Source organism: Mirounga leonina, unplaced genomic scaffold, assembly GCF_011800145.1.
Source record: "Mirounga leonina isolate KUSES-001 unplaced genomic scaffold, KU_Mleo_1.0 Mir_353, whole genome shotgun sequence".
In the NCBI taxonomy this organism is placed as follows: Eukaryota; Metazoa; Chordata; class Mammalia; order Carnivora; family Phocidae; genus Mirounga; species Mirounga leonina.
This window is the reverse complement of record NW_023270699.1, coordinates 2028920-2054044: the sequence shown is the minus strand read 5'-3', so window position 1 is coordinate 2054044 and position 25125 is coordinate 2028920. Positions and strand designations below refer to the sequence as shown.

Below are 25125 nucleotides of genomic sequence, written 5' to 3'. Positions count from 1 at the left end.
GGCGGGTGGTTTCTAGGCCACATGGCTCAGTCTGACAACGTACAGAGAGAGCGTTGTGTCGAGGTTTCCGGTTTTAGTTATGTTAAAATAAGCTTGTGGACATAGCCTCAGAGAGAACTAGAGCCACCCAAAGTCCCCATACAGGACTCACTGGCTGCAGAGTCATTCTGAGACGTACCATGTCTGGTTTCCAGCTTGCAGGGTCTCCGGGGCGCCACCGATGGAACTCCGGACCCCTTCTTTGCTCTGAGTTACGACCCCGTGAGGAATGTCGACAGGGGTCAGCGAGGGCTGGGGGACACAGCTTGGGTTTGAGGCTGAAATGGGGCTTCCTACCCCTTTCCCCACATTGAAAAAGTGCTCAGGATGTGTTTGGTTCTGGAAATTTCCAGAAGCACCTTTATTAGCATCAGGTTTAATGCAGGGCGTGACACAGGGAGATAGCAGGTGGAGTGGCTCGTCCCCTTGGATGTTACATTGACGATTGGGGACCATGGGACCCGGTGAGGGCCAGAAAGTTGGGGGGCACCTAGAGGTATTTTATTCTGAGTACATGTCAGTGTAACTGGTTAACAGCAACTAGAATGAATGGAGTCCACTGTTTCCTGATTGGCCGTCTTATTGATGCATTTCCCTAAATTGTGTTTCAGAAGATTTAAATGAATGCGAACTCGGGGATAGGATTTATAGCTGGAAAGGGGAAGCAGGCTTCCGGAGGTCCTGGGGAGAGCTCCAGGGCCTGGGGTGTCAGGAACTGCAGGGAGGGCGGAAAGCTTGGCGAGGTGCGGCTGCGCGGAGGTTTTCCGTCCTCCGCCAACTGGGAACTCACCAGGCGTGTTGGGGGTCCTAGAGGCGGCCAGTGTCTGGGTCACCGCCCGGAAGCACCAGTGGCCCCCAGATTGGGTCCTAGAGCACGTTCACTGAAGAAGAGAGCATCCTCATGATCTCTTACTTTCCTTCTCGAAGATTTGGGACCCCACGTGGCAAGAGTGGGGTCTGCGGCGCGGTCGGGTGCCTGGTGGTTGGGGCCGCCACCGCTGCCTGGCGCCCTGGTGAGCATGGAGGAGGACGGTGTGTCCGCAGCCTGCCACTCATCAGCGTGTTTCCCACGCGGAAGGTGCTCCCCGCAGGCGGGCAGGCCCCAGGGAGGAAGGGGGGTTGTTTCCAGGCAGAGGTGGGCGGTGGCGGCTGGTTTCTGGGGGTCCTCGAGGCCGCTCTACGAGTTCAGTGATTTGCTAAGACTTCTGGGACCCGGCAACAAGCTGTCACAGGGATGCACACCAGGCTCAGCAAGGGAAAACACACAAGCGGGGTCCAGAGACCCCCACGCGCAGGCTTGCGACGCTCTCCCCCTCCCGAGGGGCAGGCCAGCTGGGAAAAATGCAGGAAGCCGTGCGCCGTGTCTCTGTCCCACTAAGCCACTGGGGACTCAGTGCCCGGGGTTAGCCCTGTGGGCTGATCCCATAGGCACCTTTGCCTAGCACCCCCCAAATCCCAGGCCCTGAGGGAAAGCAGGTGTTCTGCATAAATCCCAGCGTCTGCGCGGTGTGGGCCCAGAGCAGGGCCCACGGGTCGGGGACTGCAGAGCGCTCTGAAAGCCGGTGGGCGGGGGCCAGCAGGGGCCAGCCGTGTGAGCAGGCCCCTCTGACCGCAGTGTCAGGCCTGCCGGGAGTGTGTCCTGCCCAGAGCCCTTCTCTTCTCGCCCATCAGACGGGTCCCTCCAGCAGGGAAGGTCCTCCCCATCACCAACGGAGCCTCAAAATAGATGTATTTCCACACTTTAAACATTTCCATCAAATGCGCTAGGGTCTCCCGCACCTTCTTCCAGACAGGAGCCCCCCGCCTCACCTGCCGTCTCTCATTAGTCCCGTGTCCCGAGGGTCCTGCTCAGCTCTGCCCTTCTCCCTACCACCACCCTGGACCGTCCCGCATTCTGTCATGTTTACCTCACGGCCCTGGCGTGTGGTTCTCTTCCCTGGAACACCAAATCCTCCGCCGTCGACGACACACAGACCGAAGTGGATGTTTTGGAAACGATCTTCAGTATGAGGCGAGCGTGCTCAGTGGGACAAGGTGCCTCTCCGGACGGCTGGGAGGGACCCAGACGGAGAGACTGAGCCGCTGCACGCTCCATCCTCCCACAGGGCTGGTCCTGGTGTTCCCCTTTATGCCCGTCTGGGCCAAGAGCCCCGCAGAAAAGCTCTGATTATTTCACTCTGGGCCAGTGGACTGGGTGCTGTTTCCTGCCTTGAGTCAGCTTGGGAAGCCACGTAGATTTAAGATCTAAGCTCAGCAGAGGGGCTGGCTCAGAGATCAGCTAAGGAGGTGGCCTGTCACAGGCTATTAGAGACGTAGAAGGTCTGGGGCAGCACTGGGCCAAGATAAAGAGCTGGGTCCTCATCCTGGTGGCTCCGTCCCTGCCGTGGACCATAGGTCGAGGACGTCACATAGCCCACATGTACCCCGAGATCATTGCAGGTCTGAGAGTGCCTTGAGTCCCCCTTAGGAGGTCTGTGAAGGAGGTCAGAGGGCACGCCCTGAGCTCGCCACGGGTGGGCCCTTGTGCTCAGAGCAGTGGGAGGCCCTGTGGTCACTCCACACAGCAGGAAGGGCAGCCCTGGAGGAGCCCAGGAGCACTGGGTACAGGGCAGGCTGTGGGTCTCTTAATTTTTTATTTAAATTCAATGTAGTTAACGTATACTGTATTATTAGTTTCAGGGGTAGAGGTCAGTGATTCATCAGTTGCATAGAACACCCACGTGCCCTCCTTAATGCCCATCACCCAGTTACCCCATTCCCCCATCCCTCTCCCCTCCAGCAACCCTCAGTTTGTTTCCTGTGATTCCTCTCGTGGTTTGTCTCCCTCTCGGACTACACCTTGTTTTGTTTTTCCTTCCCTTCCTCTATGCTCCTCTGTTTAGTTTCTTAAATTCCGCATATGAGTGAGATCATATGATAATTGTCTTTCCCTGATTAACTTACTTCACTTAGCATAAAACCCTCTAGTTCCATCCACGTCGTTGCAAATGACTAGCTTTCATTTTTTTTATGGCTGCAAAATATTCCATTGTGTATATGAACCACATCTTCTTTATCCATTCATCTGTTGACGGACATCATGGCTCTTTCCACAGTTTGGCTATTGTGGACGTTGCTGCTATAAACATTGGGGTGCATGTGCCCCTTCGGATCCCTACATTTGTATCTTTGGGGTAAATACCTAGTAGTGCAATTGCTGGGTCGTATGGTAGCTCTATTTTTCACTTCTTGAGGAACCTCCATACTGTTTTCCAGAGTGGCTGCACCAGCTTGCATTCCCACCAACAGTGTAGGAGGGTTCCCCTTTCTCCGCATCCGCCAACATCTGTCGTGTCCTGACTTGTTAATTTTAGCCATTCTGACTGGTGTGAGGTGGTATCTCATTGAGGTTTTGATTTGGATTTCCCTGATGCCAGGTGATGTTGAGCATCTTTTCATGTGTCTGTTGGCCATTTGGATGTCTTCTTTGCAGAAATGTCCGTTCATGTCTTCTGCCCATTTCTTGATTGGATTATTTGTTCTTTGGGTGTTGAGTTTGATGAGTTCTTTATAGATTTTGGATACTAGCCCTTTATCTGATATGTCATTTGCAAATATCTTCTCCCATTCTGTCGGTTGTCTTTTGGTTTTGTTGACTGTTTCCTTTGCTGTGCAAAAGCTTTTTATCTTGATGAAGTCCCAATAGTTCATTTTTGCTCTGGCTTCCCTTGCCTTTGGAGACGTGTCTAGCAAGAAGTTGCTGAGGCTGAGGTCACAGAAGTTGCAGCCTATGTTCTCCTCCAGTATTTTGATGGATTCCTGGCTCATGTTTAGGTCTTTCATCCATTTTGAGTCGATTTCTGTGTGTGGTGTAAGAGGCTGTGCATTTCTTAACCCATCCTTGGTGCTCTGCATGGTCAACTGTTTTGCGCTAGTTTTATCAATTATTTCTAGGGGCACCTGGGTGGCTCAGTTGGTTAGGCATCAGACTTTGGCTCAGGTTATGATCTCGGGGTCCTGGGATTGAGCCCTGCATTGGGCTCTGTGCTCAGCAGGGAGTCTGCTTATTGCTCTGCCCCTCCCCCGGCTCATGTGCACTCTCTCTCTTTCTCTCTCTCTCAAATAAATAAAATCTTTAAAAAATTATTTCTAGAACCTTGTTTGACCCTCAAAACATTTAGTAGGGTAGGGGTCAGGGAATGCACTGTTTTCCTTATCTACCAGCAGAGAAATGGAAAGCCAGCACATCTGGGACTGTGCACTGGGTAAGCGACAGGGCAGCCCAGCCGTCCTTTCCCTGTGCTACCTGGCCCCGGCCTCACCTGGCCCTGGTCTCACCTGGCCTTGGACTGGTTGTTCTGTCTCATTTGGATCTTGTCTTTCAGGTCACTTGGTACTAACAAAAAGTCAGAACCTAAAAATTCATGATTTCCAATTAAACAAGGTATAAAGAGCATGTTTATCTCCTCTCTCTCCTGTAGCCCCAGTGAATAGCAGTAAAGGAATAAAAAGTCTCAACCCATGAACATGAAGGAAATAAGAGAGGAGGTCATAGCTGACAGGAGGCATTGGTGAATTCTTGTGGGGAAAGCAGAAACCAGAGCGGGGAGTCCTAGAGATGGGGTTCTCCTGTAGCAGCACCCAGGTTAGGCCAGCTGGGCCCGGGACTGGGCTGCAGGGTGGGGGCCCCGTGCATCCTGCTGGGCCTGTGTCTAGAAGGTCCTGCTTGGAGCCTGCACCATCTGGGGATTTTTAACCTTTTTATTTTGGAATAATTATAGAGTTTGGGAAGTTGCAGAGACACAAAAGATATCTCCCCTGGTTCCACCACTGGTTACTCATGTCCTCTGCCCCTGTCACCCTAACCCCTGGCAGCCATGGATCTGTTCTTTATCCCTATAACTTTCTCACCTCGAGAATGTCACATGAGGAATCCTACCCTACGTGGTCTTTTCAGTTTTTCCCTCAGCACAATGCCTTCAAGATCCACTTGTGTTGTGTGTGTCCAGTCTTCTCCTCTTCATTGCTGAGTGGTCCGGTCACTTCCAGCTTGCCACCATCATTATACTGGAAGTGAGATTTTTGAAAAAAACAAATAATTAGGTCTTATTTTTTTAACCCACTCTGCTGATCGGTGTTTTTTTAAATTGGCATATTTAGGACATTATATTTAATGTAATTATCAATATGTTAGGATTTAAGTCTGCTGCTGCATTTTTCTGTTTTCAGTTTGGTTTTTTTTTTGTTTTTCTTTTTCTGCGCTTCTGAGGGACTCAGATATCTCTTTGGAGTCCCATTTACCCTTCCTATTGTTCTTTCTTCCTTTCTGATATTCAACAATTTCACCTGCTATCACTCCATTTCTGTTAAGAGAATGTCCTTCATCCATCCTTTTTGGGTAGCTCTGTGGGTGATTCCCTTAGTTTTCCTGCATTTGAGGATGTCCAACTTCCACTTCCCGTGTGAATGATGTTTGCTGAGTAGAGAATTCTGGGTTGGAGGTTCTGGTTTTGTTTGCCACTTCCTCCTTGCACTTCTTTCTGGTTTCTGATAAGAAGTTGTTTGTTATTTGAGTGATTTCCCCCCAGTAGTTAAGGTGTCATTTCTGTCTTGCTGCGTTTAAGATTTTTTCTTTTGTCTTTGGTTTATAGACATTTGATTTCACGTATCCTGGCATACATGTCTTTGGGTTTATCATGTTTGGTGTTCCTTGAGATTCTTGAATTGTAGATTTATGTCTTCTTTCCAAATGCAGGAGATTTTGGCCGCTTTTTATGTTTCTTTGCTATTATAGGTAGTATTTTGTTTTGGTTTCAGTTTCTAATTGTTCGGTTTCTAATTGACATAGAATGGATTTATTTCTGTTGACGTTGTACCCTACAATTGTGTTGGACTCATTGTCAGTCTTACAGCTTTTTGTAGAGTCCTTAGGATTTTCTACACACCAAATTATGTCATTTGTGAATAAAGATAGCTTTACTTCTTTTCCTGTATGTGTGCCTTTTCTTTCCTTTCCCTCCTCCCCTCCTTTTTTCTTTTCTCTTCTTTCCTTTTTTTCCCCTTTTTTCTGCCATTCCATTAGCTAGGACCTCCAGTGCCATGCTGCACAGCAGAGTTGAGGGTCAACACCACTGTCTTGTCCCCAGTCTTCGTGACAAAGTACTCAGCCTTTCATCCTTGAGTATGATGTTAGCAGTAGGATTTTCACAGATGCTTTTTCACCAGGTCGAGAAAGTTCCCTTCCGTTCTTACTTTGTTGAGAGTCGCTATTATAAACGGGTGTTGAATTTGGTAAAACACTTTATGTACCCAAGCAAATGATCATTAGACTTTTTTTCCTTATTCTGTTAATATGATAACCCAACCTTGCATTGCTGGGAAAGCTCCCATTTGGTCATATTTTTTTTTAATTAACTTTTAAGTTTTAATTCCAGTATGGTTAATGTACAGTGTGATATTGGTTTCAGGTGTATAATATAGTGATTCAACCCTTCCATACATAACTCAGTGCTCATTGTGATTGGTCATAATTTCTTTACATGCTTTTCCAGCCCTGCCTCCTTTCTCTCTTCCCTCTGGGACTCTGATGACATGCATGTTTGGTCTTTCGTCATAGTTCTGCAGGTCCTAGAGGCTCCTCACTTAGTTGTTTATTTAGGTCTGTTTTCTCTCTGGTGTTTGTATTGGGTTATTTCTATGTTCTATCTTTAAGTTCATGGATTCTCTCCTCTGCCACCTTCATTCATTGGCTGAGTTCACCCACTGATTTTTTTTTTTTTTTTTGAAATTTGGTTGGTCAGTGCATTTTTTACTTCTAAATTTCCATTTGATGTACCTTCTATTTCTTTCCTGAGACTTTACATTTTTTCTTTTTTTTTCAAGCGTGTTCATGATTCCCTGGTAAAGCATTTTTAAGATAGCTACTGTAAAATCCTTGACAGTTAATCCTAACTTCTGTAACACCGTAACACCTTGGCATTGGTGGCCGCTGTCTTTGCTCATTCTGATGCAGATTTTCCCGATCCTGGTATGACTAGTGATTTTCAATTTGAAACTGTGATATTTGGGGTATGATATATAAGATTCTGCATCCTGTGTTTTAGCGGGTCGCCTATGACCTATCTGGGGAAGGGAGCCACTGCCTCATTATTGCCATGTGGGCAAAGAAGTCCAAGCCCCTCTCAGCCTGAGTTGATTCTTGGCAGGAAGGGGCTTCTTGTTCTTGTGGGTGTGGGAGGGATGCTCCGCTCCCCACTGGGCCTCCACTGACCCTGCTGCTGGGGGTGCCTCCTCACTGCTGGGGGCTGGAAGTCCTGACATCCCAGAGGGGAGCACAGGGGCACCTTGCTTCTCCAGTAACTGTGTGGTCTTTGCAGGAAGGTGGTGTGTGAGTGTGGATACACACGGCAACAACACTTGGAGGAGGCTATCAGGCCCCACACTTTGCAGGGCAAGGATTGGGACCTAAAAAAACATGTGCAGGAGATGCCAACAGACGCCTTTGGTGACCTTGTTTTCACGGGCCTGGGCCAGAAGGTGGGAAAGGTTGGTCCTCATCCCTCCATTGCTTTCACTGTGGACTCGTGTCAACCTTCCATGATCTGAGTGGCCAGGACTTCCTGGCATGGGAGAGAGAGGCTGGCTGAAACCCAAGGCATCCAGCCTGTCAGCACTAGGGGAGGGGTGGGCGGGGGCTCCACAAGGCTCACAGGAGACCCATGGTGCTCTGAGTTCTGGGTCACCACAGGGCAGGGTGAGCCTTGGGCTGGGTGCGTCCTACAGCAGAGAAGCTGGGTGGGGAGGGTGCTGTGGGCACGGGGCTGGGCCGAGGGAGCTGGGAAGATGGGGGCTGGTCTCCCCAGGGGTGGCCTGTCATCTCGCTGGGCCTTCGCCCCTTCCCCCTTCCTCTCAATCCTAATCCTACTTGGGTGTGGCCACTTTTACTCATTGACTCTAGACCCAGGGTGGGAGGTGTCCATCCCCTGGCTTGGACTCTCGGGCATGGCTGCACTGCCGTCTCTGGGGCTGGGCTGGCCACTCGCTGACACAGGGTGTCCTCTGCTGTCCTCTGACTTCCCTGTAGTACATTCGCCTCTCCCAGGACACGCCCCCCAGCGTGATCTACCACCTCATGACCCAGTACTGGGGCCTGGACATCCCCAACCTCCTCATCTCGGTGACAGGTGGGGCCAAGGACTTCAACATGAAGCCCAGGCTGAAGAGTGTCTTCCGAAGAGGCCTGATCAAGGTGGCCCAGACCACAGGTAGCACTTGGGGCTGGGAGCCGTGGGCGGGCTGAGCGGACAGCACGGGGTGCTGGGACTGGAGCAGTCCTCAGGGGTCACCGAGGCCATGCCCTGCCAGGTCAGACTCAGCCGGGCCTTGCGGGCCCACAGTGGCAGCTGCGAGGCTTGCTCGTGGGGTGGACATAGCTCTAGCAAGCTCCTGATGGCACCGCACTGCTCTATACCCACAGGAGGCCCGAGTTAACTGTGAGCCAATGTGGTGGCCAGTGGAGGAGCCTGGAGGTGGTTGTGTTAGTCGTGGGGATGTCGGTGAGGGTCTCTGTTAACCAGATCCCTGTTACCTCATCCCTCTGTCCACATCTGGGAAGGAGGGACTGCTGTGTGAGGTGACTGCCTCAGGGCTCCATGCCCCCCGAGGCCACACCTCGTGAGCCCAGGGCAGGGCCCGAGGCTGCGTGCGCTCCACAGGAGGCGGCCCTTGGCTCTCTCTCAGAGGGACGCTGGAGGAGTAGCCATGGTGCCCGTGGCCTCCAGGGGGGCTACACTGGGTAAGTTAACGGCAGGAGAGCGAGGGTTCTGGGTCCAGGTGAGACTGGGCCATCCAGGGGGACACTGACCCTCTTTCTAGGATCCGGTTTTAGCAGCATAGGAGGCCCACGCCCTCTGGTCCTTGCCCTGAAACAGAGGCTCAGTCTGAGTCCTCCTGGCCCGCGTCTCTTGGAGTCTCCTCAGCACGCGGGACTCGGCTAAGTGCAGCTGACCATCACCCAGGCACACTCGTGAGCTCGGCTGTGAACCTGTTAGGTGCTCACCTGTCCCCCAGGTCATCACAGGTGACAAGTCTTGATGGTCATCTTTTTCGCGTTCAGTAGCAATGTCCTGGCTGCCACGTCCCGGCCCCAAAGCCCGAGCCGCGTGTTTGAGCTTGTTCCTTACGGCCACGCAGAGCTGGCTTCCGTGCCGTGGTCGTCATGGCCCTGGGAACAGGTGACCGCACAGCTGTGAACTCCACCCTTTGCCCGCGTTCCCAGCAGGCAACTGCAGGCCCATGGTGGCAGCTCTCCCCCATCTCCCTTCACCTGGGACACAGCTTAGGGGAGCAGACCCCACGGGGATCGGCTTTCTCGTGGCAGGAGAGACGCAGCAAGAACAGCTGCGGCACAAATTCACAGCACCCAGGCCTGGCGTGCATGCTCCTCGCCTGCGTGCGGTGACCAAGCAGGTCCGCGGGCTGGGCCGTGGCTGGGAAGGGGGTGCCCTGCCGGGGCCACTGCAAGCCACGTGCCAATGGGCAGCGTGGCGGGGTGAGCAGGTCAGGAGTAGCGGAATAGTCCACCACACTCAGGCCCCAGGAACTGAGGGGAAGAAGGGACTTTTATGTCTTGGAGTAGAATTCAGACAAACGTGTTCCTGAGTCCAGGACAGAGAAGAAGCAACGGGCAGGTGGGGACAGAGGCCTGCTGTCCCCATTCTTGTCCCCACCGCCTACCTGAGCAGGTGGGAGACCTTGGCCCCCAGAGCCGCACCTTGAAGACAGAATCACAGTGTGGTTTCCTCCGTGGTCCTGGTTCTGAGACTTAGGCCTGGTGATGAGTTAGAGAGCCCTTGAGAAGGGGCCCGCAGATAAAGGGGAGTGAGCATGGGAAGCACACAGGGCCCTCGGCGTCAGGCTTGTGCGTGGCAGGTGCGCACCTCTGCTCCTCTCCCCAGGGGCCTGGATTATCACCGGCGGGACCCACACGGGCGTGATGAAGCAGGTGGGCAAGGCGGTGCGGGACTTCACCCTGAGCAGCAGCTACAATGAAGAAGAAGTCGTCACTGTCGGAATTGCCACGTGGGGTACCGTGCACAACCGGGAAGGCCTGATCCACCCCTCGGTGAGCTCGGCGACCTCCCCTGGGGCTCGGGGGCAGGGGAGGTGAGGTGTAGGATCCCAGCGCCCAGGCCTGCAGTGGACAGGCCACCGTCTGGACACCGGGGTAAATGCAGCGGAGAGGGAAGAGCCTGGACAGGGGCACAGGAGACCGGGGCTCATGCCCGGCTGCACCGCAGACCCTGGTGACCGGGGGAGGCAGCTAGCTCGGCTGGACTGCCTTACAACCACAGGACGGATCCACGTAGGAGCTGCTTCAGGGCCACCACAGGTCGTTGGAACAGCTGCTCAGATGAGACACGGATTCCGCAGAGGGCAGGGCGCGTCTGGGTTAGGGTGAGCCTAGGCTGTGTGATCCCAGAGCCTGAGAGAACCCTTGGAACCCCACACGCTGCAGTGTCTCCATCCCAGAACGGCTTCTGGCAGTCGCTGCCACGCCCGTGTGTTGCCGAGGGGGCGGTAGTGGGGGCCTTCGCTTGAACGCGGAGACTTGCGTTGGAAAAGATCATCGGGTTCTCCGACGAGATTGTTGAAGGACACAGTGGATGTGGACAAGGAGCACAGGGCCACCTAACACACGGTCAGACACGTCCTGCGACACACGGGCCCATGACGGGCCCGTGAGTGGTAATTTACGCATGGGGGCCTCCTGGTTTCGGGGCCACGGCGCTGAGTGCTCTTTCCCAGGAAGATCCCTTCTGTGACGGTGACCCCTTTTCCATCACGGCTGCTGGTGACTGGCCAGGCTTTGTCCTCCTGTGTCAGAGCCGCAGGTGTGTTTAGAGGGACGGGACTGCTCCACCTTGCCTGCTCATTCCAGGGAGTGGAAACCCGAGGCCAAGAGAGATGGGGTGACTTCCGAGACCACTCTTGACTTTGTCCCCATGACAGCTCCCTGCCGTCCTCTGTGGACCACAGGGGACGTGTGCGCTGGCCCCTCAGCCGTCCCTCCTGGATCAGTGTCCAGGGGCTGCTGGAACCCGTGATCGCAAACCTGGTGGCTGAGAGCAGCAGAAATGCATTCTTCCACTTCCGGAGGCCAGAGGTCTGGAATGAGCCTCCCTCGCCACAGTCAAGGTGCGGACAGGCTGTCCTCTCTCCAGAGGCTCTGGGGAGGCTGCTTCTGCCTCCTGCAGATTCTGCTGGCCGGTGGGCCTTCCCTGGCTCGGGATCCTGATGTCTTTGGATGACAGAGGCTTGCCCGCTGCAGGCTACCCTCTGACCCCCAAAGATTTACGTCCGTCCCACACACAAAGTATATTCACCCCATCCCTAGACTCCCCACCTTATCAACCCATTACAGCATCTGCTCAGCCAAAAAGTGCCCGATCTCATTATCTGAATCATCCAAATCAGCATGAACGACGCTCTGCGTGGGATCCATCCTGGGACAAGGCTCCCCCTCGTGCGTGGCCCCGTGCCATGGAAAACAAGTTACTTTCTTCCGGAATATAATAATGGGATGGGCATCCTAGAATAGCTGCATGTTCTCCTCCCAGAAAGGGGAACGTGCCAGGAATAAAGGGGTCCCGGGTCCCCAGCAATCCCCAAGCCCAACGGGGAAATCCGTTAGGTCGCTGAACTCTGGAATCTCTGTGACTTGAGGCCCAGCCTCTGCCTCATCCGTGACCCTGCCCCGGGGATGATCATGCCGTTTTCTTGAAGGTTATCTGCTGTTTCCCGCCTGAAGAGGTTTGGGAGTCCAGATCCTGTTTCCCTTTGGTCCAAGTTAGCAGTGCTTCTGCTGACCCAACATCCTGTTTTTGCGGCGTGTGTCCTGGGGCGGGGGGCATGCCACAGACACGGAGCCGGTCCCCATGCTGCCTGTGTTCCAGGGTCCCCCGAGATGGTTGAGCCCCCAGTCACACGCCTCTTGTCGCATCCCCAGCAAAGGTCCAGCCCCGCCTGAGAGGGGACCCCTGTCCGCGAGCCGGGAGCTTGCAGGCAGGCATCACAATCGGGACAGGCTGAGCGTGTCCCCCGTCATCAAGTCCCGGTCCCCTCAGCCTGTCCCCTTTCTCAGCAAGAAGAAGCCAGGAGGCACCTGCATGGCTGTTCAGAAAGCCCCTGGCTCAGCGTCCATGCCCCTCGCTTACCCTTGCGCTCTCTGCACGGCGGCCCCACGCAGCTCAGCTCCGCTTTCTGTGTACGCTGGCCCCGCTGCTGTCCCTCCTGGATCGGTCATCAGAGAGGACGGTCACCCTCCTCCCGTTTCCAATGCCATGGTCCTCGTGTCCCTCCGGGCCGCCCCCAGCAGCACCTCAGCGTCCGTCCATACGGCCAGGGACGCTCTGCCGCTGGAGACAGCCTTGGCTCGCTCAGCCCGCTCCCCACCCCCTCTGGCGGCGCCCGCCGAGCCCTCTGCCCTGCGCGCCCGCCCAGCGCTGTCTGCTCCAGGCGGCCGGGCCTCTTCTACCACGTGCCCGTGTTCGGTCAGCCTCCACCCGACCCCGCGTTCCGAGCCCTCGCCGCTCTTGCGACGATCTGCACGGCTCTCTCCCACTCCTGGAGGCAGTGGGGCTCGGGGGGCACGCCTGGCCGGGCGGCTGCGGGCTGTCCTTGGCTGTGGCCCAGTGCTGGGGTCTCTGCCTTCACGGTCGTCGGGCTTTCCCCCTCTGGTGGTCCATCTCCCTCTGCCTCCCCCTGTAAGGACCCTGGGGTGACATTTAGGACCTGCCTGGACCTTTCAGGAAAATCTTCCCATGTTATGCTTAACTCAATCAAACCTGCAATGGCTCTTTTTCCAAATAAGGTAACGTTCACAGGTTCCAGGGTTTAGGACTTCCTATCTTTGGGGCTCATCATCCAGCCTACTGGAACCCCCATTCCTAGCATTTAAGACGCAGAACTTCCCGTCTGTCCGTGTCTGACGCTTCTCTGGCCATCCCCAGGGCAGCTTTCCTGCTGAGTACATCATGGACGAGGAAGGCCAAGGGCACCTGACCTGCCTGGACAGTAACCACTCCCATTTCATCCTTGTGGACGACGGGACCCACGGCTGCTATGGGGTCGAGATTCCCCTGCGGACGAAGCTGGAGAAGTTCATATCCGAGCAGACGAAGGAAAGAGGAGGTGAGTGGAGCGTATTTTTGGGGGCTGTCAGGGCGGCGGGGGGCGCTGGCTGGCCAAGGAGTCCCAGGCACAGCCGGCCGTGGCAGGACGTTCAACAGGCGGGCTGCTTGGGGCGCCATCGGGCACAGCTGGACTTCTTCCCACTGTCTCTCCGTGCGTGTTCAGTGGGGACGCCTTCTGTCACCCCATTTAACTGGTGGAGGGAGGTGGGGTCAGGCCCCCGGTTTTTCTGCTCTCTCTCGGGTCGTAGACCACCTACAGTCACTCTGCACCACAAACCCGGGCTCAGTTCAGAAACAGGAATGTGCAGAACGCGGCCCTGACACCGTTTCCCTTGTGGGTGGGATGGGGTGGGTTCTGGGACACGGGAAGGGCAAACACGCAGGAATTCGTGCATGATTTGGGGGGTAGAGGGGGGACCCAGATAGCAGGAGTTTCCGGCTCTGTAGCAGGTTGGGTGGGAACTTTTAGAGCGGTGAGCAGGGGTGTTCAAGCCCCCCGAGGACCTGCCAACCTGGCCGTTCTTGGGCCTCAGGTGAGGCTGGTGCTGCTGGCCTGGGACCAAACTTAGAGCCCAGCTTTGCCTGAGGGAGCCTGGGGGGGCGCAGATGGGAGGGCAGAGCAACCTCGGAGGCACCTGGAGGCAAAGTTTGCTGCCCCAGAGGGATTTCTAAAGTCCTCAGCAGGCCCCAGGCCACCAGGATGGGTGAAAGGCCCAGGGCAGGGGGTGAATGGTGGGACAGAGGTCTGCAGATGGGGGCCCCTCCTGGGGATCTGCAGGTGCAGGGAGCGTTCCAGGGGATCCCCCTGCTCTCCCCATGCCGTGCCCCCCGACCTTGATGGTGCCTTCCGCCCACTGGCTTGGTGTGTCCCCATGGCGTGCCCAGGTTTGAGGCGCCATAAAAGGGCCGGCGAGAGAAGCAGGCTGGTCACGGTGGCCGGCCAGGCAGACGGCCCTCCTCCCCTCCCGCCCCAGAACGGGAGTGTGAGTACGCGGTGGAGGATCTGTCTCAGGGCCTCAGATTTGCTCTTGTTACACAGAGCAAGCAGGTCGTCCGCCGACTGCAGAGCATCAGCCTGCGAAAGCTACTGAGTACTTCCTGCGCATCTCCCATCGGATGCGTCCGCCGTGATTAGGCTAGAGCTGGTGGGAGGCGGGCGAGAGTGCCCAGGTGAAGGGTCTGAGCCCCCATGTTCCCTAAACTGGGGATCCGTGCTTCGTCCTAGGCGTGGCCATCAAGATCCCCATCGTCTGTGTGGTGCTGGAAGGGGGGCCCGGCACGCTGCACGTGAGTAGTGGCCAGGGGAGGGGGCTCTGGGGGTCAAGCTCTGCTGCAGGGGGGAACTGCTGGCCCGAAGCCCCCTGACCAGCATCCCGCGGGGCCATTGGCAAGGGGGGGTGCCGGGAGAAAGGGAGGGGGCGTGTGACAGAGCCCTTCCAGGCGTGGCGGGAAGGTGGCCTTCGAGGAGGCGCCCTGCTGTTGGGGGGGACGTGCTGGCTCTGGCCCTGGGTGTGTGGCCAGGAAGAGGGACCCTCGGGGGATGGCAGCAAGGATGGAGCCACATGGGGGAGCGTCAGCGCAGAGGTCAGGCCCCGCCCCAGCCCCACAGGACCACAGCTCCCACGGAGAACCCAGTCCACGGAATGAGGTTGGTCTCACTGCTGGAGCGCTGCCTGACTTCACTTCTGCCGCAGGATAATAGCACATTTGGGGCAGAAGGACCGTAGGAAATGTCTCGCGGGAGGACTCCCGGGGGGACGGGAGTGCACCTGGTGTCCCACTCCCTGCCCACGTGCAGCGCTCTGCATGGGGTCCCACAGGTGGCACCCAGACCTGCCTCGTCGGCCCGGAGGGTGTCTTCCCGCAGAGGTCCGAGGCCCTTCCTGAAGCTGACCTCACCCTGGGTGTCGGGGGATCTGCCCTGGTGGTCCTGGTCTCACGTTGGGCCTTCCCAAGGGCCGGGCCAGGCGGCACCCTCTCCCGCGACACGGGTCAGTGGGCCGATACGTCATGGGGGTTCTGTTTCGGTGGTCACGGTCCACCTGAGCAATGGGCCTGAAGGAGCTGGTCTATCAGGATGAGCCACTTTTGCCCTCTGGGCAGGGGAATGCTACCAAACTCAATGTTTTCGGTACGTTTCGCAGGAGTGCCTTAGCTCTGATACCGAGCCATGCTGCCGGAGAAGTCCCCGGTTCGGGGAGAGTCAGCGCGGGGCTCACAGGGGGCCCTTGCCTTGCAGACCATCTACAACGCCATCACCAATGGCACCCCCTGCGTGGTCGTGGAGGGCTCGGGCCGCGTGGCCGACGTCATTGCCCAGGTGGCCAGCCTGCCCATATCCGAGATCACCATTTCCAAGATTCAGCAGAAGCTCAGTGTGTTCTTCCAGGAGATGTTTGAGACCCTCAGCGAGAGCAGGATTGTCGAGTGGACCAAAAAGGCGAGCAGACGGGCCTGTGGGTCGGGAGGTGTGCAGCCAGCTCCCAGACGCCATTAGCCTGGAAACAGGACCGGGGCTGCAGCCCAGAAACGGAGACCCCAGTGGGCCTGGCGGGGGCATGGCATGCACTTTGGAGGGTGGGGGCTTCGTGCCGGGCAGGCAGGGGGCCCAGGGTGGGTTGGGAAGCCTTCAGCGGAGGCCACACACTGTCCTGCCGAGGGTGGGCACGTGTTGAATCTCTTGCCCCCCGAAGTTCAGGCCTATGCTGGGGAACATTGGGGGCTGACCACACAGCTGCTTCAGAAGAGGGGCCTGCTGGGTTGGGGGCAGGAGGCTGCCGCGGAGGCCAGGGCGGGGGCAGAGGGCTGGAGAGCCGAGATCCAGGCCACAGGGGCGCTCCAGGTGACAGCCACGGGCGGCAGGGTCAGGCCCAGCCTGCAAGCCTGGCAAGCTCAGCCCTGCCCCCCCCGCCCCCGGGCAGATGAATGGAGGCGTTTGAGGACTGGCAAGCCAGGGAGGCAGGTAAGGGGAGAGGGGCCCGTGTGGCATCTGGAAGGGGCTTCATGGGCACCCCTCAGCTAGAGGCATCTGCAGATGGGGGCCCTTCCTGGGGATCTGCAGGTGCAGGGAGCGTTCCAGGGGATCCCCCTGCTCTCCAGGAGGCCCCCCGCAGGGGCACCATGGCAGGACATCCTGAGTGGACACCAGGAGTTTGGGGACACGAACCCGCAGCTAACACCTCGGGCACACGCCCCAGGAGGGATGGGCCTGGCCCTCAGCTGCTGGGCTCAGCCTCTTTCCAGGGCCCTGGTCCTGCTCTCGCGCTCTTTTTGTCCTGGAATACTTTTAGCTTTGTAGGATAGTTGCCAAGATAGAGGGTTTCTATCCACGCTTCACCCAACCTCTCCTGATGCCCACATCCTGCAGAGGAGCGGCGCACTGTTGAAACTAAGAGATGAACGTTGGTTCCTCACTGTTGGCTGAACGCAGAGCCCCCCTCCCCTCCCTGCAGCTAGCTGCCAGACTGCAAAGATTTTCTGGAGCGTCCCTAAGCTCGGGAGGAAAGGGGGGCTGCTCCGGCTGTGGGCAGGCTGGGGGCTGGGGGGCCCCACTTTCTGCTCCTGTCCTCAGCTCCGGAGCTGTGAGCCTCACGGGCGCCCCGTGATCTCTCAGAGCGGGGGTCCTCGCAGGCAGGGGGTGGGGGGTGGGGGGAGTTAGTGCAGGAATGGAGCAAGGACTCTTCCCCTGATGCTCACAGATGCCCGGAGGCTGTCTGGCTCCGTTGGGAGAACTGCAGCGTTTGCAGTGGGCCTCAGAAGTGGCTGTGTCCCCAGAGCAGACTTTGGGTGGCCCCCGTGAGCTCTGTGGAAGGACCGCAGCCTGCCGGGGGGGGCGGTGAGCGAGAAGGAGTGTGGCCGGGTCGGCCCTTGCTGGCACACGCAGCCCTGGCCAGCCTGGGGGAGCTCGAGCGGGGAGCCCCCAGCACCTCCCACTCTGGTGGTCACTCGGACCCTGCTGTCCCTGCTGCTCTCTGAACCTGGGGGCTCAGGGCCCATCTGTCTGAGGTCACCTGACCTCTGTTTCACAGCTGCATTCTTGGTGCTTCTCAGGTCCTCGGTTTCCCCAGCAAGGAGCTCAGTCTCTGTGCTTCACTGAGGTGTGTGAACAGCAAGCCGGGTTGAAAAAACTCCTGCAAATCCAAAGTTTTAAGCGCCTGACAGATGCTTTTCGGGGCACGTCTGTAGATCAGCTTAGCTCCTCTGACCATGTCTAATTTCGAGCCATGCGGACAATCTGTGCCCAGCAGCCAGGACCACAGGGACAGCCGTGGTCGGCCAGGTGGAGGGGGGATGTGGGTTTGGGAGGGGCTGGGCCTAGTGGGGGCAGCAGGGGCTCACTCTGGAGGGGGCAGGCGTAGGTTTTCGGGGCTTTGTGGATGGCACAGTGACCCCGTTCTCGTGTGCATGCTGCGGTCTCTGAGTGACCGCGTTAGATCCGGATGTTCCGTGAGATGGTTTCGCCCTGAGCGCCGGCTCAGTCTGTGAAGACGCTGAAGTCCGGCTGTGAGCGTCAGCTCGGCTCCCGATGGCGCCATTGGGCGTTGGTGGGCACGCCCTGGGGCCTTTCTCCAGTTACTTTATAAATTATTCAGGCAATTCTTCGAACTGAAACTAACTCACTATTGTCAAAAGTTGCCTGTTTGAATCCATTCTCCGTGGCTGACTCAAAGTCCTAAAAAAGGTCTCGTACGAATCCATTTCAAGTCTTGCCATTCATTGTCATTCTGGTTCGGAGGAGGGGGGGGACCCTCGGCTACAGAGTCCCGATCCGCTATTCATTCAACAAACCTCAGAGCGTTGGTCTACACTGTGGGTGGTGTCTGGGATGAATAGGAGGGTCTTGTTCCCTCCGATGCTGCCGCGGGTGGGCATAGACATCCACCGTGATGAGGGGTTGCTCATTGCGGGGGCTTGCAGCCAACACCAGAGAGCTGTGTGTCAAAAGGGAATTGTTTGCTCTCTCTGAGCATTGCTTTTCTTGTCCTTAAAATAGGGATAATTATCGGGCGCCTGGGTGGCTCAGTTGGTTAAGCGACTGCCTTCGGCTCAGGTCATGATCCTGGAGTCCCAGGATCGAGTCCCGCATCGGGCTCCCTGCTCGGCAGGGAGTCTGCTTCTCCCTCTGACCCTCCCCCCTCTCATGTGCTCTCTATCTCTCAAATAAATAAAATCTTTAAAAAATAATAATAATAAAAAAATAGGGATAATTATCGCTTAAGCTCAGAGAACAGACAGCGAGTATCTACACAAAGTGCTTGGTACTGTGTCCGCATGCATAAGCTCAAACGCTGGCAGCTGCTCCCACTCAGCTCAGGGCCTAAACTCAGGAGACATGATTTCAGCTGGGGGTGGGGGGCCTGGGCAGGGAGACGGGGGGTATTTTAGAGTCGGCGCAAAAGGTGGACCTGAAGGATGGGGAAAGTTGGGGTCTTAGAGGTGGAGGTGGGGCGAGTGAGGCCGCCCTCTAGGTGGGGAGGGGGCCAGGCTGGGGTGGGGGTGGATAGGGTGGGCAAGGCTGGGCGTGGCCGACTAGGGAGCTAGGGAGAGAGGCCGGAGGCCCGTGGGAGGTGCGGTATGATGTGCTTGTGAAAGACTCACCCTGGAGCGCCTGGGTGGCTCAGATGGTTAAGCGTCTGCCTTCGGCTCAGGTCATGATCCCAGGATCCTGGGATCAAGTCCCACATCGGGCTCCCTGCTTCTTGGGAGCCTGCTTCTCCCTCTGCCTCTCTTTCTCTGTCTCTCATGAATAAATAAATAAAATCTTTAAAAAAAAAAAAGACTCACCCTGGCCTCAGGGTGAAGGGCCGATGGGGAGCAGTGCCTGGCAGCAGGCTTAGATGTGATAGATAGATGGGTGATAGGTACATGGATGGATGGACGACGGATGGATGGACGGATGGACAGACAAACGGATATAGTAGGTGGCTGGATAGACAGACGGGCAGGTAGGTAGGTAGGTAGGATGAGCAGATAGATAGGTACGTGGACAGGTGGGTGGGTGGGTGGATGACTGGATGGCTGGTGGGCGGGCAGGTAGGTAGGTAGGCAAGGTGAGGAGTGGCAGGGCCCAGGCAGGAGGACTGGGGGAGAAGTCTCAAGTTCAGCGGTGTCCGGCATTCAGCACACAGTCTCATGCCGGTGTGAAATTCCTTACACTTGGGTTGTGTTTCCACCGGCAGACCACTCACGAATATTGCATATTTGGTCCTTACGTGCCTTCATCTTCACCACTGGGGGCGTACGGAGGCGAGGGGCTGGCCCAGGCCACACCGGCAGGCAGGACTCACGCCTGGGCTCGGCTGTGTGTCTGGGGTCTCGATTCTGCAGGTGCCCTTTGAGGAGGCAGGGGGCCTGCGTGTCACCCCAAACCTCACTCGGGCAATGTCCATTGCAGATCCAAGACATCGTCCGGAGGCGGCAGCTGCTGACCATCTTCCGGGAAGGCAAGGATGGCCAGCAGGACGTGGACGTGGCCATCCTGCAGGCCTTGCTGAAAGGTGAGAGTCAGGCAAGGTGGGGCGAGAGGGAGAAGCAGAACGAGGGGGCTCAGGACCCTGAGTTTGCATGAGCCAAAAACCGACCCCTGGGTCAGACGTGCTGGTCAGAGGGCAGCTGGTGGGGGACCGTGCTGGGGCCCACCTCACTCTCCTGCCAGGCGGGGGGTGCCCTGCGGCCGGTGTTGGGGTTTCGGGCTCCTTTCTGCAACTTCTCTGCTTCACGGGAACCCGAGGACACCTGCACTAAGGTGCCCCCCACGGTCGTCACAGCTGCACATACGATTCCAGGTCTCGGAAGGCCTGCCCCTGACCTCCCATGCGTCCTCACATGCAGCAGGGACCCCCCAGACACTAAAGCTCCCGCGGTGGCCGGGCTTGGGCCAACCCCTTGGCCTGCTCTCTGCCCCACGCTGCCCCCCCTCCCCCTCCTGGGGGAAGACAGATGCCCCCGTCCCTCGACTGGCTCCGACAGGGCTGCAGACGAGCTGATGTTCTGCCCGCCGGCTGCCCCTCACCCTCCAGGGACGCGGCCCAGGCAGAGCCGGGCGACAGGGCAGGAAGCTCTGGTGGGAGAGGCTCAAACCCGGCTTTGTTCTGCGACCTCTTCCTGACATAAAACCTCCCAATCAGCGAGATGGTTAAAACCAGGACCAGGGCCCCCACGTCAAGACCTCTGTCCAGGGAGACAGAAGAGCCGGGAGGAGCCGGCTGAATAGAATCAGAGCAACTGTGGAGGCTGACCGTGTGGCAGAGCAGGAGGTGGACCCCTCGGACCCCACAGACCCCCACCAGCAAGGGCACGGGGGGCCGGAAAAGCCGGCGTGAATGTCTGTGTGATGGCAGGGGGTCGACAGTCTCACTTTGCGGCGCCTGACCTTCCTGTTCAAGGACGGGGCCGTGAGGGCGTCTGTCCCTTCCTAGCCTTCTGTGAGGTGGCCGAAGGAGCCAGAAGAGGGACACCAGGCCGCCCGCGTCCGGGGAAATGCCCTCGAAGGCGGTGAAGGGGGGCCCTGGGGCCCTGGGTGTGGCCATCTGTGCATAACGCTGCAGAGGGAAGGACCCCTTGCCCACGGCCAGGATGGACCCCAACGTCTGCTCTCAAGTGTGCTCTCGGGCATCCAAGACCCAGTGAGGCCAGCGCTGTGGATCGTGGTTTCTGCTGGGGCCCGCGCCGAGCCGGGAGGGTGGGCCGGTGCCTCTGGGGTGGTGGAAAGTTCCATTTCTCGATCCTGGTGGTGGACACAGGTGTAGACGTCAGCCGGAGTCGCTGAGCTGCACATTTAAGGCGGTGCCCTTTAGAGGTAGGTCACCCTCCGTGAGGAGTTAGGGAAAGCTTGTTTGGCCTTAGCTTGTGTTGGGCAGCATCCATGGACGGTGCCTCCCGAGTCCCAGCCCGGGGGGAGAGCGGGTCATGGGGGAGAGACAGAGGCCGCATTTATTTCTGGAAGCAACACAGAGTAATTGGTTGTAATTCGTTGCTCAGGAGAAAGGCAGTGGGACTCTGGGCGAAAGGGACTCTCCCTTTATTATGTGAGTATATATGAAAAAATAGAAATACACACATATGTATGGTTTTTCAATGACAACCCCTTTTAAAAATCACCTTTATTGAGGTACGGCTTATATACAGTTAAAGTCCCCCGTCCTGGGTTTACTGCTACGTGCATTTTAACAGGTATGTCCCCCCCGTGCACCCATCCAATCCAGACGCGGGACACGATCCCCCCCCCGCCCCCGCCCCTGAAAGCTCCCTGTGCCTCTGTGCTTCAGGCGACCACTTCTCTGCTTTCTGTCCTGATAGGCGGGCTTATCCCCATGACAGAGCCTCACATAAATGGAACCACACGCAGTACTCCTTTCTGTCCCGCTTCTCGGGCTCAGCGCAACATCTTGGAGACTTTTCCGCGTTGTCGCACGTCCCAGAACTCTGTTCCTTTCTGCTGCGAGCAGTCCTCCAGGGCTCGTTTTCCAGTGCATGTGCTGCTGGACACGCAGGCTGCCTCCAGCGTGGGGCTCTTATAAATAAAGCTGCTATTTGTTCTCGTTTCTCTTGGGTCCACATCTCGGGGAGGAATTACTGGTTCTTTATGGTAAGCGTATGTTTAACTCGATAAGAAACCGCCAAACTGCTTTCCAACGAGATCACACCCCTTTACCCCGCCGCCAGGCGTGGACGCGGCCTCTAGCGGCTCGGCGTCTTCACCGTCCCTCGGTGCGGTCGCCGTCTGAGGGGTGTGAGGTGACAGCTCAGTGTGGTCTGAATTCGCGTCTCCCCGATGGCCGGCGACATCCTGGGCTTGTTGGCCGTGTACGTATCATCCTGGTGACAGGTCTTTCAGGTCTTCTGTCCGCGTTTATTGGGTTGTTGGTCGTCTCGTTGTTGAGTCGTAAGAGTTCTCGATGCAGTCGGAAACTGGGCCTCTGTCTGATACATGCCCTGGGGCTGTTTTCTCTTGGGCCCTGGCCCCGTTTCCTAGCTCCTTCAAGGTGTCCTTGGCGAGCGGAAGGCTTAGGTTTCACCGGAGCGTGATCGATCCGTTTTGTCGCGTGTGGCTCATGTTCCCCGCCCCCGAGAAACCCCCGCGCCCATGGCTGCAGGCTTCAGGCGGCCTCGCTGCGGGCACAGCCTTCTGCTCGCGTCTCCGCACTGCGCCTCACGCTGGCTTCTGCAGTGTGTGGTGTGAGAAAGGGTCGAAGTTGCTGTTTCCTTCCCCAAGTAAGCACCCGGGATTTAGTGCGCAACGCCAGCAAGAGAGAGCAGGAACTGGTTGGCAGAGTGCCCGCGGTGAGAGCCTGGCCGAACTCTGGTTTTGCACTGAAGGCGGGAAAGGGAACGGACTGCATGTGCAGCTGTCACTTCCGAATGCTCCTTCAGAAACGCCTGTCTGTCCAAGACGGTGTTTTCTTGAAGCCTGGGGGACAAGGGGCTTGACCAGGCAGGGGGCAGGGGTGAGCCCAAGCGATGCCCCAAACCCGGAGAGTCTCTGATTCCAGCGCTGAAAGGAAAAGCGCCTTCACGGGGGCGGATTTTGCTGCTGGGCACGCTCTTCGGTCGAAGTCGGAGGACCAGGCTTGGTGACAGGTGCCTCCCTGTCTGACTTTGTCGGATGCAGGGAAGTGGCTTTGAGGCCCAGACCAAAGCCCCCTGACATGAGTGCCTTTTGCCTGCAGCCTCTCGGAGCCATGACTACTTTGGCCACGAGAACTGGGGCCACCAGCTGAAGTTGGCGGTGGCGTGGAACCGCGTGGACATCGCCCGGAGCGAGATCTTCTCTGACGAGCGGCAGTGGAAGGTAGGGCTCCTGGGAGGCCCTGCGGACGGCCTTGTTGGCCGGCAGGAGCAAGGACAGGCCCTGAGGGTGGCCTCTGTCTAGACCCCAGCCTCGTGCTGGTGGAGAGCACCCTGGTCACTTCCTCCCTTCCCGAATCGGACACACCGCGATCAGGGTGTGCGAGGCGTGCCCCCCATGCTGCTCTCTCTCAGCCTTCAGAGCTGCACCCCGTGATGATGGCCGCCCTCATTTCCAACAAGCCCGAGTTTGTGAAGCTCTTCCTGGAGAATGGGGTGCGGCTGAAGGAGTTCGTGACCTGGGACACCCTGCTCTACTTATACCAGCACCTGGACCCCTCCTGCCTGTTCCACAGCAAGCTGCAGAAGGTGCTGGCCGAGGAGCCCGAGCGGCCGGCGTCCAGGCCCACGGCCCCCCGCGTGCAGATGCACCACGTGGCCCAGGTGCTCCGCGAGCTCCTGGGGGACTTCACGCAGCCGCTCTACCCCCGGCCCCGGACGGGCGATCGGCCCCATCTCCTGCTCCCCGTGCCAAACGTCAAGCTCAATGTGCGTGCTGGTGACGGGGCTCCCCGCCCTGCCTGGCCTGGGTGCTGGGCCGCTGCTAGGTTCTTAGCGCTTCTGTTTAAAGAAATAATCTTTTATTGTTATTGGAAAGAAATACAATCCCTATCTTGGTCTGTCGGGGCCGCCATCACAAGATACCATAGCCCAGGCGGCTTAAACAACAGACATTTAGTCTCTCACAGGCTGGAGGCTAAGTCCGAGGTCGAGACATCAGCGGGGTTGGTTTCCAGTGGGGCCTCTCTTCCTGGCTTGAGGATGGCCGCCTTCTTGCCACGTCCACACGTGGTCTTTGTTCCGTGGGCACGCAGAGAGATACAGAGAGCAATGGTGTCCTTTCTTCTTATAGGGACACCAGTCCTATCAAAGCAGGGCCACAACCTATGGCCCTAATCACCTCCTTAGACACCCTGTCTCCAAATATAGTCACTTTAGGAGCTGGGGCTTCAACATACAAATTCTGGGGACGCATTTCAGTCCATAGTTCTCCCTTTCTAAAAATTTCAAATGGTACAAAAGGTTATGTGGGGAAAATGGTCCCCCTCATGCCATGAACTCCAGTCCTGGCCACCATGTGGTCAGGTCAGCAGGATTCCACCGCATCACCGTGAGGGTACCCAGCACGTGCACTGCACTGCGGGAGAAGTCCTTTTCTAGTCTCTATCCATATTTGATGGGAATCCTGCAGCATCTCAGCACTAAGTGTTATGTTAGCGAGTATCCACCTCCCCGGTTCTTGAAGCTTTCACAAACGAAGCCCAAGTGCTGAGTTTTGTCAGGTGCGTTTTGAGAATTTGAACTGCTCTTCTTTGTTAACCTATGAATTTGCTGAATTATTTTAATAGATTTCCTGATAGCAAAACATTTTTATTCCTGTTTTAATCTCAACTTGATTGCAGCGGAACATGTGTTTAGTATGATGCTGGATTATGTTGCCAATATTTTCATGGTTTTTGCATCAGAATCTTTGAGCCTTTGATTGTAGTTTTATTTTGGGGGCTATCTTTGTCAGGTTCCGGTATCAGCTTTATGTTATCCTTGGGAAAACCATTGGGAAACCTTCCTTATTTCTTTGCTCTGGAACATTCTATGTGGCTGGAATTCTTTGTTCTTATAAGCTCGGCAGGCTCTCCTATGAGTCCATCAGGGCTCAGTGCCTTTTTGGGTAGTAGCTCTGAGAACTTTCTCCAGTTTCTTTTCTGATAATTTCTTGGTTTAGGTTTTCTATGTGTTCTACAATCAGATTTGGTTTGTAGTTGTTGTTTTGGGGGGGTTTTTTTGGTAGAAAATTATCCCATTCCTTCAGGTTTTCAAATTCATCCATTGTCTCGGATGAGCTCTGTCTGACCCCTCCTGAGAAAGATGTTGTTGTGGCTTGGTTTTGTATATTCACAATTCTGCTCTTCTTGATTCCATTGTATTTAAGATACCCTTTAAAAAGGTCCAAAGTGGAAGCTCATAGTTAACCATGTCTGTAATTTATTTGGTTTGTCAACTAATTTCTTCTAATATAAAGACAAGCCTTCAAGAAATTTCTAAAATTTCTTAAAGAAAGTGGAATCTT

The 25125-nt window shown here is 56.5% G+C and overlaps 1 protein-coding gene across 5 annotated transcripts in view; it reads left to right on the top strand.

Moving 5' to 3' along the window:
- The window catches only part of TRPM2 (transient receptor potential cation channel subfamily M member 2), a 55647-nt gene that overhangs the window by 5130 nt on the left and 25392 nt on the right, over window positions 1-25125 (top strand). For 2 of the 5 annotated variants that reach the window (XM_035030055.1, XM_035030054.1), the window contains exons 4-12: window positions 7395-7563; window positions 8102-8282; window positions 9975-10141; window positions 13029-13209; window positions 14437-14498; window positions 15451-15651; window positions 19606-19708; window positions 22880-23001; window positions 23193-23546. In XM_035030055.1, the coding sequence (XP_034885946.1) occupies window positions 7395-7563; window positions 8102-8282; window positions 9975-10141; window positions 13029-13209; window positions 14437-14498; window positions 15451-15651; window positions 19606-19708; window positions 22880-23001; window positions 23193-23546 (1540 nt within the window). Of the gene's footprint in view, window positions 1-7394; window positions 7564-8101; window positions 8283-9974; window positions 10142-10260; window positions 11215-13028; window positions 13210-14436; window positions 14499-14530; window positions 14860-15355; window positions 15652-19605; window positions 19709-22879; window positions 23002-23192; window positions 23547-25125 lie in introns of those variants that run through there. The other 3 variants (XM_035030056.1, XM_035030059.1, XM_035030057.1) reach the window with 3 other exon arrangements.